A 12,194-nucleotide genomic window follows, 5' to 3' on the forward strand; every position below is an offset into this window, starting at 1 on the left:
CGTCTCCTGTCATTGCGCTGAGGTTCTCGGAGTAATAACTTCGTTCTCTTTTTAGTTCCTTCTAGAATATTCTCTCTCTCTCTCTCTCTCTCTCTCTCTCTCTCCATCGCGCTCGCTCCCCTGAGGCTTTATCTTCTCCTTTTTTCCCCACCACTCCTCCCTTCGTCCTCCCTCTCTCCGCTCGTCTCGTATGACGGATATAAATCCTGCTGGAGGAGTGGTGTCTCGTGCGCCGCTCGGGTCGCGGTGAAAATGAAGATGATGTTTTCGCTGCAGTTTGGTGTCGGTGGTGTGACACTCGCTCTGATCGAGTTTCTCCGCTTCAAATTCGCTGTCGCTCGCAGGCAGGAAGACGGGTTTTGTGAATAATGAAACAATATTGTGCTGCCTTTTGGTTATTCCTCCACTTTCTTCTCTCTCGCTCTCTCTCTCTCTCTCTCAGTTCAGATGTTATTCATTATGCATTATTGCTCATGCAGTATTTCCAAAGCAATGCATCACATACTGATAAAGACTTTTGTTAAAGGAGCAGCTACAAATAATGGAAGTATCTGTCTGTCTGTCTGTCTGTCTGTCTTCATAACAGACAATATGTTATGTCATATATCTTTAAAAATATGAAAAATTCAGTGATACTTGTTAAACTGGTCTCTTCCTCCATCTCTCTCTCTCTCTCTCTCTCTCTCTCTCTCTCTCTCTCTTCGTCAACTGTCTGTCTATCTTTCTGTCTCTGTCTGTCTGTTGTCTGCCTGTCTCTCTGTCTCTTTCTCTCCATTCTGTCTCTGTCTCTCTGTCTCTTTCTCTCCATTCTGTCTCTGTCTCTTTCTCTCCATTCTGTCTCTGTCTCTCTGTCTCTTTCTCTCCATTCTGTCTCTGTCTCTTTCTCTCCATTCTGTCTCTGTCTCTCTGTCTCTTTCTCTCCATTCTGTCTCTGTCTCTCTGTCTCTTTCTCTCATTCTGTCTGTGTGTCTGTCTGTATAATTTGTCTCTCTCTCTCCCATATCTGTCTGTCTTTGTATGTTTCTCTCATTCTTCCTTGGTTATCTGTTTTTCCTCCATCTCTCTCTCTCTCTTTCTCTCTCTCTCTCGCTCTCTCTCTCTCTCTGTCTGTCTCTCTTCGTCTTCTGTCTGCCTATCTTTCTGTCTCTGTCTGCCGGTTGTCTGTCTGTCTCTTTCTCTCCATTCTGTCTCTGTCTATTCGTCCCTCTCCTTTTTCTGTCTGACTCTCTCTCTCTTTATGTCCCCTTTTCTTTCTTTCTGTCTATCTGTCTCTCTCTCCTTTATCTGTCTGTCTTTAACTGTTTCTCTCATTCTTCCTTGGTTATCTGTTTTTCCTCTCCTCTTTCTGTCTCTGTCTGTCGTCTGTCTTTCTCTCTCGCTCCCCCCTTTTCTGCCACTGTGTCTGTCTCTATCCTTTTTCTGTCTGACTCTCTCGCTCTCTTTGTGTCTTTTCTTGCTTTCTTTCTGTCTCTTTCTCTCATTTTGTCTGTCTGTCATCTGTCTCTCTCTCTCTCCCCTCTGTCTGTCTCTCTCTGTCTGTTTCTCTCATTCTTTCCCTCTGTTTTTCTGTCTCTGTCTCTATCTCTTTATTTCTCTCACACCCTTACTGTCACTGTCTGTCTTGTTCTCTCTTTCTGTCTCTCTGTCGTTCTCTTGTTCCCTGTCTCTCTCTCTCTCTCTCTCTCTCTGCAGAAGTGATAGACAGCATGGCACGCTTCCGGGCGGTGGGTGTGTTTAACTACACCATGTTGACTCTGTCCGAGCACGAGCGCGTCCTGTACGTCGGCGCCAGAGAGACGCTATTCGCCCTCGACCCTAATGACATCACACGACAACTCCGCCCACAGGTAAGCACAAAACACGCCCCTTCCACAGTTTTCTCCTCCATTATCCTCACTCACTCCATCACATTTCTCTGAATGCTCTGTGGTCTCGCACTCATTTCCCAAATTCACTCCCTACGTCTGTGTGCTGAATCAACAGATCTTTGCCAACGAATAAAATACTTTTTATCCATTTCTAGTTACATTTAATCAAGTTAGTTCCTGTTCTCGCTTATAAACACAGCTATGAACACAGTTTACAACACAGCTATAACACAGCTATGAACACAGTTTACGAACACAGCTATGAACACAGTTTACAACACAGCTATAACACAGTTTACAACACAGCTATAACACAGTTTACAACACAGCTATGAACACAACTATGAGCACAGTTTACAACACAGCTATGAACACAGTTTACGAACACAGCTATAACACAGTTTACAACACAGCTATAACACAGTTTACAACACAGCTATAACAGCTATGAACACAGTTTACAACACAGCTATGAACACAGTTTACGAACACAGCTATGAACACAGTTTACGAACACAGCTATGAACACAGTTTACAACACAGCTATGAACACAGCTATGAACACAGTTTACAACACAGCTATGAACACAGTTTACAACACAGCTATGAACACAACTATGAGCACAGTTTACAACACAGCTATAACACAGCTATGAACACAGTTTACAACACAGCTATGAACACAGCTATCAACACAGCTATGAACACAGTTTACAACACAGCTATAACACAGCTATGAACACAGTTTACAACACAGCTATGAACACAGTTTACAACACAGCTATGAACACAGTTTACAACACAGCTATGAACACAGCTATGAACACAGCTATCAACACAGCTATCAACACAGCTATCAACACAGCTATGAACACAGTTTACAACACAGCTATGAACACAGTTTACAACACAGCTATGAACACAGTTTACAACACAGCTATGAACACAGTTTACAACACAGCTATGAACACAGCTATGAACACAGCTATCAACACAGCTATGAACACAGCTATGAACACAGTTTACAACACAGCTATGAACACAGCTATGAACACAGTTTACAACGCAGCTATGAACACAGCTATGAACACAGTTTACAACACAGCTATGAACACAGCTATGAACACAGTTTACAACACAGCTATGAACACAGCTATGAACACAGTTTACGAACACAGCTATGAACACAGCTATCAACACAGCTATGAACACAGCTCTGAACACAGTTTACGAACACAGCTATGAACACAGCTATGAACAGTTGTTCCTTCAGCAGGCTCTTTTCCTTTCTCCTGAAGTTAATAACACAAAAAAAGGCATGTTGTCTTTTGTTACTTTTAATCTCTCTCTCTTTGTCTCTCTTTTTTTTTACATACTTCACATTTTCATATTTCTTTTGATCTCCCTTCACATATTTCTTTCTTTCATTCTCTTCTTTTTTAATCTCCATTCATCTCTCTCTCCTCACTCCTCTTACTCTTTTTTTCATTTTCTTTCTTTCTTTCCATCTCTTGTCTCATGTCTTCTTTTTTATCTCCTTGCATCTCCCTGCGTTCCCCGCTCCATTCTTTCTTTCATCCGTTCTTTACGTCCTATTTTTTCTGGTTTCTCCTACTCTTTTTTCTTTTTTCTGGTTCCCCTTTCTCTCTCTCTCTCTCTCTCTCTCTCTCTCTTATTTATTTATTTACATGCTACTTTGGGCTCACACTGTCAGATTTCAGCGTTATTCTGAGGGCACTTTTTTAAAACCTGGATATTTTCAGCTCCATGTCATCACGTCGCTCTCACTGAAACCACAGCGCAGGAATCGGAAAACATGAGATGAACCGAAACGCTGCGTCCTTATTCACTCCATCCGCACTTATTTTCCTTCCTCACTCGCTCTCCGTCGTCGTTCAGGTTCCACTCCGCCACTCCAAAGTGCCGATTTCCGTTTCATTATGCAAATTCGTGGCGTGCAGGTCTCGCCTCGGAGCTTTTAGTGCGCCATTTGTAGCAAATTGCACTTTCGGGGGTCAGCAGCGAGGGTGAGCTTTTAATGGCACGACTACCTTTCAGACCTCTCTTCAATCCTTTTCTCTCTTCTTCTCCAGATATCCCTCTCTCTCTCTCTCTCTCTCTCTCTCTCTCTCTCTCGCTCTCTCTCGTTCATTTTATCTCTAAAAACACAGATGAGTGCTTAACCTGGGTTGTAGTGATCCAGAGTGTCTGGGTACCTGCTCCTATACGATAAAGATGTGCAGTAAAGAAATATCACTTTTCTCTCTCTCTCTCTCTCTCTCTCTCTCTCTCTCTCTCTCTCTCTCTCTCTCTCTCCGTCTCAGATTGACTGGCCGGCCCCTGCGGAGAAGAAGAAAGAGTGTACAGAGAGAGGAAAAACCAACCAGGTATTAGCTTCTTCATTATCACCACTTTCTCTCTCCTTTTCTCTCTTGTCTTTTATTCTCTGTCTCTCTCTCTCTTTCTCTATCGCTCTCTCTCTTTCTCTCATATACAGTGTATGTGATTAAATTTGATTAAAAAGTGCTTTACTCACATAAACGACAGAAATACATTACTGCAAAAATCATTACAATTCCTCCTCCCTCTCCCTCCCTCGTTCTGTCTCACTTTCAATCTATTCCCCCGCTTTTTCTCTCCCTTCTCTCTCACCTTTTCTTTCATTCCCTGCTTCTCTTTCTTAAACGTTGTCATTTCTTTCTTTCTTGCTTTATTTTCTTTCTTTCTTTCTTTCTTTCTTTCTTTCTTTCTCTTACTTTTTATGTCCCTGTGTCTCTTCTCATCTCCCTTCATCCTTCTCCTCCTTCTAATCTTTATTTCTTTCTTTCTTTCCTTCCATCTCTCTCTCCCCTTTCTCTGGTCCCCTGTCTTCTTTTTATCTCTCTGCATCTCACTTTTCCCCTCCTTTCTTTCTTCCTTTATTTATTTGTTTCCATCTCTTGTCCCTTCTTTTTTAATCTCCACTTTTGATCTCCCTCTCCTCACTGCTTTTACTCTTTTTCATTTTCTTTCTTTCTTTCTATTTTCTTTCTTTCTTTCCATCTCTCTCTCTCCCATTTCTCTGGTCTTGTGTCTTTTAATCTCTCTCCATCTCCCTATTCTCTTTCTTTCTTTCTTTTCTTCTTTCTCCCCTTTGTCTTGTCCATTGTCTTCCTATTTTATCTCTCTGCATCTCCCTTCTTCTCCCTCCATTCTTTCTTTCTTTCCTTCCTATTTTTTCTGGTTTCTCTTTATTTCATTCTACATTTCTCTCTCTCTCTCTCTCTCACTCTCTCTCTCTCTCTCTAACAGACGGAGTGTTTTAACTACATCCGGTTCCTGCAGGGCTACAATCACACACACATGTACACGTGTGGCACCTACGCCTTCCAGCCCAAGTGCACCTACATCGTAAGTGTCTCCGCTCCTCTGTGTTCTACGCCCTCCTCCTCCTCCTCCTCCTCCTCCTCCATCTATATCATTCCATCTCTTTGTCCGTGTCAGAGTGAAATATATCTCATGCAGATGAGATGGTCTTATCACAGGCACAAGAGATTGGATCGTATTAGATGCTGGAGGATCAAGAGATGTGTGTGTGTGTGTGTGTGTGTGTGTGTGTGTGGGAGGATGTTGGAGGTTCAGCATTAGCTGGAGATGTAGTGGGCAGACATGGCTGATGGCTCAGTGTTTATATCTGTAATCTGTGTGTGTGTGTGTGTGTGTGTGTGTGCGCGCATTCCTCCAGCAGGATTTGCATTATAAACAGCTGAAGTATGTAAGTGGGCGGGTGTTTGCCTGTCAATCAGAAACATATTTGAGAAAAGTGCAGAGATGGAGCCTTTTTACTTTATATGTAAATTAAGAGAGAGAGAAATGAGCAAATATGACCATCCATCACTATGACTGATATGTACAGAGGCCACGCCCACTTCTTCACTATGACTGACATGTATAGAGGCCACACCCACCTTCTTTACTAGGACTTACATGCACAGAGGCCACGCCCACTTCTTTAATAGGACTGACATGTGTAGTGGCCACACCCACCTTATTTACTAGGACCGACATGTATAACGGCCACGCCCACCTTCTTTACTAGGACTGATATTTATAGCGGCTACGCCCACCTTCTTTACTAGGACTGACATGAATAGCGGCCACGCCCACCTTCTTTACTAGGACTGATATTTATAGCGGCTACGCCCACCTTCTTTACTCGGACTGACATGAATAGCGGCCACGCCCACCTTCTTTACTAGGACTGACATGTATAGCGGCCACGCCCACCTTCTTTACTAGGACTGACATGTATAGCGGCCACGCCCACCATCTTTACTAGGACTGACATGTATAGCGGCCACGCCCACCTTCTTTACTAGGACTGACATGTATAGCAGCCACGCCCACCTTCTTTACTAGGACTGACATGTATAGCGGCCACGCCCACCATCTTTACTAGGACCGACATGTATAGCGGCCACGCCCACCTTCTTTACTAGGACCGACATGTATAGCGGCCACGCCCAACTTCTTTACTAGGACCGACATGTATAGCGGCCACGCCCACCTTCTTTACTAGGACCGACATATATAGCGGCCACGCCCACCATCTTTACTCGTGAAGAGTGTGAAGTTGAAGATTTTGTGTTTTCTGTTCTGCGGTGTAGAATATGGAACATTTCACTCTGAACGGTGCCGCCCTGGAGGACGGGAAGGGCAAGTGTCCCTACGACCCCGCTAAAGGCCACACCGGCCTCATCGTGGGTGAGTGTGTGTGTGTGTGAGACCTGAGAGAGTGTGTGTTCATATTCAGAGATATGTCATTTCTATCGGGCAGTGTGTGTTCTGCAGTGTGTGTGTGTGTTTCAGCCTGTATTATTTATTCATGTTATAGCAAACAGTCCTGGGATACGAGTGTGTGATGAATCATTTATTCTGTGTGTGTGTGTGTGTGTGTCTGTGTGTGCGTGTAGATAAGGAGCTGTACTCTGCCACTCTGAATAATTTCTTGGGCACGGAGCCGGTGATCCTGCGCAACCTGGGACAGCAGCACTACAGCATGAAGAGCGAATACCTGCCGGCCTGGCTTAACGGTGAGACACACACACACACACACACACACACACACACATATACTGATATTAAAATAGCCACTTTTGTCTTCATCTTCCTTCTTTATTTTCTTTTATTTTTTAACATGCTCCCGATTTAACAATTTTTGTTCTTTTTCTTTTTTCCTTCATCATCCTCTTGTTTTTCTTCTTCGTCGTACGTCTTCCTATTTCTCTTCTTCTTTGTCTTAATCATCTTTTTTCCTTTCTTTTTTCGTGTCTTTCTTTGCATTCCTTTTTATTCTTTTTATTTTTTATGATCCTATCATTTTTTTGTCTTTTTTCCCCCGTTCTCCCATCGCTTTATAATTCTATCTCTGCTCTTTCCACCATTTTTCTTTCTTTCTCTTTGTCTTCTTTGTATGTTGGCTTCTTTCCTCATCATTTTTCTTCTTTTTTGTATTTTTCTTTTCCCCATCCGTCTCGGCGTCTTCTCTCTGGCTTTCTCATTTTCTTCATCGTTGTCTTCATCATCTTCTACTGCTCATCATTTAATCTTTATTTCTTATTATTCATTTTTTCTTGTATCCGTCTCCTTTTATCCTCTCATCCTTATCCTTTCCCTGTTCTGTCTTTGCTTTTTCACTAATTTCTGACTTCTTCATCTGCCTTTACCTCCTCTTGACCTCTTTTTTTCTTCTTTTGTTTCTTCATCATCCTTCCTTCCTGCTCTTCCTTCTCCTCTCTCTCTCTTTCTCTCCTTTGTTCTCTGCTGTTCTGTCTTTTAGAGCCGAACTTCGTGGGTTCTGCTCTGGTGCGTGAGAGCAGGAACAGCCGCGAGGGAGACGACGATAAAATCTATTTCTTCTTCAGCGAGAGAGCCGTGGAGCTCGACTGTGACGGAGACATGACTGTAGCCCGGGTGGCCCGTGTGTGTAAGGTGAGGAGACACACACAGACACACACACACACACAGTCTGTCCAAACCTCTGAATCTGAAGCCAAAACTATTTTCTTTGATGATTTTATCAAAAACGACAAAAATTCGCCCAAATAATTTTGTCTAACACGCGATTCCATCACATGACCGTTCCACCTAGCTCCAGTTATCAAGCTAGCATTAACATTAGCATTATATAAGACAATTACATAAGAGAGCTTACAGGCTAGAGTTCCTGACAGGCTAGCTTACTTTAGCTGGCTAGCATTAGCAGTGAACTTTATGAACATTTATATTTTAAAATCTAACGTGCAGTTCCTTCGAGAAATTCTGTCAGGTTAGCTAATATTAGCGAGCCAGTGTTACCAGTGTACATTACGAACTAACATATCTGTCAGGTTAGCTTATTTTAGCTAGCTGGCATTAGCAGTGGAAAATTTTGGACCTTTTTAAATCAAATTTTTTTTTAAAAATTCTCATAAATCCAGTCAGTATTATGCTTATTTTAGCTATCTAGCATTAGCAGTGATTGAGAACATCCATATTTATAAATATAACTTAAAATTCCTTTCAGAAATCCTGTCAGGTTAGCTTATTTTCGCTAGCTAACATTCGCAGTAAAGATTATGAAAATTTATAAATCTAACTTAAAGTTTCTCTCAGAAATTCTGTCAGATTTGCTTCATTTGGCTAACTAGCACTAGCAGTGATTAATGAACATTTATATTTATGAATAAAACTAAAAGTTTCTCTCAGAAATCCTGTCAGATTTGCTTCATTTGGCTAACTAGCACTAGCAGTGATTAATGAACATTTATATTTATGAATAAAACTAAAAGTTTCTCTCAGAAATCCTGTCAGATTAGCTTATTTTAGCTAGCTAGCATTAGCCGTGATTAAGAACATTTATATTTATAAATATAACTTAGAATTCCTATCAGAAATCACATCAGGATATCTTATTTTAGCTAGCTAGGGTTAGCAGTGCAGATTATGAACATTTATATTTATAAATATAATTAAAAATTCCTCTCAGAAATCCTGTCAAGTTATCTTATTTTAGCTAGGTAGCATTCGCAGTAAAGATTATGAAAATTTATAAAGCTAACTTAAAGTTTCTCTCAGAAATCCTGTCAGATTGGCTTAATTTGGCTAGCTGGCGTTAGCCGTGTACATCGTATCCAGTACATTTATGAATAAAATGTCTGAAGGTGGTACGACTTTTAATTCGAGTGAGTTTTCTTTTGGACCGTACCATCAGGGTGACCAGGGGGGAACTCGGACGCTGCAGAAGAAGTGGACGACGTTTCAGAAGGCTCGTTTGGTTTGTTCCATCCCCGAGCGCCACATCACCTTCAACCACCTGCAGGCCGTGTTCACCATGCAGGGAGCTGATTGGAGGAACACCGTCTTCTACGGGGTTTTCCACGCGCAGTGGTGAGTGACAGGTGCTCTGGCCACGCCCACTCTTCTTCCGTGCTCTTTTTCTCTCAGTTCATGTTGCTTTAAATTCTTTCCATCCCCTTCTCAATCTGTTTCCTTTTCATTGTTCTTCTCTTTCTCTCCCTCTGTAATTCTCTCTCTCTCTCTGTCTCTTACTACTTGTGTTTTCCTCTTTATTTCTTTTTTTATTATAAATGCTTTTCTTTCTTTCTTTCCATCTTCTTCTTGATCTGTTTTTCCATTTTCTGTCTCTTTCTCTTTCTTGTCTCTTGTGTCTCACTCTTTTGATCATACTTTTCTTTCTCTTTAGTTTCTTCCAGTCTCAATTTCTTCTGTTCCTACAGTTTTTTCATTTCTTAATTTTTTTGTACTTCAAATTCTTTCTTTCCTTTATGTTTTTCTCTCACTTTCTTTCTTGTTTCCTTTCATAAAAAATATTTTTCTTTCTTTCTTTCTTTCTTTCTTTCTTTCTTTCTTTCCATCCCTTTCTTAATCTGTCTTGATCTATGTCTTTTTCTCTTTCTTGTCCCCTGTGTCTCGCTCTTTCCGTCCATTTCTTTTTCTTTAGTTTCATCCAACCTTTGTTTCTTACTGTCTTTTTTTTCCTTTTAAATTCTTTAAATTTTTTACTTTCCCTTAATTTTTTCTCGTTTCTTTCTTTCTAAAATATTTGTTACCAAAAAAATTCCCCTGATCTTACTCTTTCTTTCTTTCAGTCTTTTTAATTTTATTTTCCCCTTTAAAACGGCTTACAATATTTGACTTTTTATCTCTTTAATTTAAAAAAAAAAATCCTAGTTCTCTTTAGCTTAAATTTTTGGACATTTTTTCATTTTATTCAACCATAAAAGAAAGATTTCTCCAACTGTTGTACATTTCCTCTAGTCACAGCAGCGTTTTATCTTCCTCCTCACTCTGTTTCCTTTTAGTTTCTGTCCTTCGGGACGTTTAGTAAACACCTGACTCTCTTCTTTAAAACGGAGAACAACATTTCGTCTGAGCTGTGTTTATATCTGTGACCTTGAAAGACAAAGCGAGTCTCAATCATCGGTGACGCTGTCTCCTTCATCTTCTTCATCTTCCTCTCTCTCTCTCTCTCTCTCTGTCTGTGGTGAAGTTGTGAAAGTCACTCTGTCCTCAGTATTTTATAAGTGTGTGGTGTGATGGTGCCAGATGCCCCGCCCCTTGGCCACGCCTCCCTAGTGTACACAACACAGATCCATAATTATAATGACAGCGACATTGAAACTGCAATTCAGCAGACTGTATAAGTGCTTTCACTCTACTCTCTCTCTCTCGCTCTCTCTCTTTCTGCCTGTCTCTAGCTCCCTCTCTCTCTCATTATGTCTCTCGCCTTTAAGTTCTCACTCTCTATCTCTCACTCTCTCTCTCTCTCTATCTCTTACTATCTCTCTCTCTCTTTTTCTGTCTCACTCTCCCTTACTCTCTCTCTCTCTCTCTCTCTCTCCCTCTCTCCATGCTTCACTGAGTGTTCAGAGGAGAAGGTTGTACAGCATTGTTGCAGTTGAAGCCAGGTGTAAATGCATTTTGTGTACAAAGATGTAAACAATTTTTCACTGCTTTGTACCGGATGCAGATGTTATCACTAAGACCTGTCCATATATCGGTTTTCTTTCTTTCTTTACCCCCCCCCCCCCCCCCCCCCTGCGCGCGCGCGCTCTGTTTCTTGTTCTTTCTCATACCTTTTTTCTTCTTTAAGTTTTTCCTCTTTAATCTTCCTCACGTTTTTCTTTCATTAAAACAAATCCACCCATCTTTATTTCTTTAACTTTCTTTAAATGGACTCTTTTTCCTTTTTCCTTCCCTTTAGTCTTTTTTTTTTTTCATCCTGATCCTTCCTTTGCTTCTTTCACGCTTTCTTTCTTTTCCACTGTTTCCTTTATTATATCCCTCCATTTCTTTCCTTCTCTTTTCCCCCCCACTCTCGCGTTCTCAATTTCTTTCTTTCTTCTTCCCTCGCTCCCTCCTTCTCCCTGTCTGTCTCGCTCTTTCCCCCCCGCCTTTTTTCTCTCCCTGCAGTTCCTCCTAATCTTTATTCCATTGACTTTCTTTTCATTTTTACTCCCAATCTTTCCTTACAAATTTCTACCCGTCTTCCTTTTCTTCCAGTTCGTTCTTTATTCCTGTCTTTTAAATGTTTATTTCTTAGTCTTTTCCGATCTTTTCTACATTTTTATGCTTTTTATTTAAAAAAAATAAATAAATTAACCCCTCCCCCACACACTCACTTTTTTTCTTTTTTCTTCTTTCTGTCTTTACCCGTACATGTTTTCCACTTTTCTTTTTGTTTATATACATCTTCACCTTTCTCTTCTTTTTCCGTCTATAAACTACTTACCAACAGGTTTGATTCTCGTGCCGTTATCGTGATTACGCGGCATTAGCCGAACCCACCGTGGGTCACGAGTTCTTCGGGATTCGGTAGTCTTCTTTATACCATGAAACCATGTTTTTCCTTTAATACAAAGCAACATCCTGTTCTGATATTAAAACAAGCACCAAAGTGAAATGAACGTGACTTGTGTCCCGCCCTCAGGGGGGACGTGGACGTCTCGGCCGTGTGTCAGTACCACATCGCAGATGTGAAGAGCGTGTTCGAGGGCTCGTATATGGAGTACCGCGAGGCGTCTCAGAGATGGGGGAGATTCATGGGCGTCGTGCCGAACCCACGGCCCGGAGCGGTGAGTGCAGGCGTATGAATAGATTTTGATAAACATTAAATAAAAAAGTGTCTCAGTAGCTTGAGCCAAAATCAACATAAAATGAAACTAAAAAAAAAACACGTTCGATTTGATGTTCGGCTTTTCCAATAAGAGGAACAGAAAGGAACGCCGGTGCGCAGTCTGCGGTGAAAAACACAATGGAAAGCACGAACGTGTGGTATTCAGAGTT

General features: G+C 41.3%; 1 protein-coding gene across 3 annotated transcripts in view; it reads left to right on the plus strand.

Annotated features, from left to right (window-relative positions):
* The window catches only part of sema4c (sema domain, immunoglobulin domain (Ig), transmembrane domain (TM) and short cytoplasmic domain, (semaphorin) 4C), an 82,444-nt gene that overhangs the window by 54,772 nt on the left and 15,478 nt on the right, over nucleotides 1-12,194 (plus strand). For all 3 annotated transcript variants that reach the window (XM_053674327.1, XM_053674329.1, XM_053674328.1), the window contains 8 exons: nucleotides 1,693-1,847; nucleotides 4,193-4,255; nucleotides 5,160-5,258; nucleotides 6,515-6,611; nucleotides 6,821-6,940; nucleotides 7,687-7,838; nucleotides 9,100-9,275; nucleotides 11,839-11,983. In XM_053674327.1, coding sequence (XP_053530302.1) covers nucleotides 1,693-1,847; nucleotides 4,193-4,255; nucleotides 5,160-5,258; nucleotides 6,515-6,611; nucleotides 6,821-6,940; nucleotides 7,687-7,838; nucleotides 9,100-9,275; nucleotides 11,839-11,983 — 1,007 coding nt within the window. The remainder of the gene's footprint in view (nucleotides 1-1,692; nucleotides 1,848-4,192; nucleotides 4,256-5,159; nucleotides 5,259-6,514; nucleotides 6,612-6,820; nucleotides 6,941-7,686; nucleotides 7,839-9,099; nucleotides 9,276-11,838; nucleotides 11,984-12,194) is intronic.

The sequence above is a fragment of the Ictalurus punctatus genome, chromosome 22 (assembly GCF_001660625.3).
Source record: "Ictalurus punctatus breed USDA103 chromosome 22, Coco_2.0, whole genome shotgun sequence".
In the NCBI taxonomy this organism is placed as follows: Eukaryota; Metazoa; Chordata; class Actinopteri; order Siluriformes; family Ictaluridae; genus Ictalurus; species Ictalurus punctatus.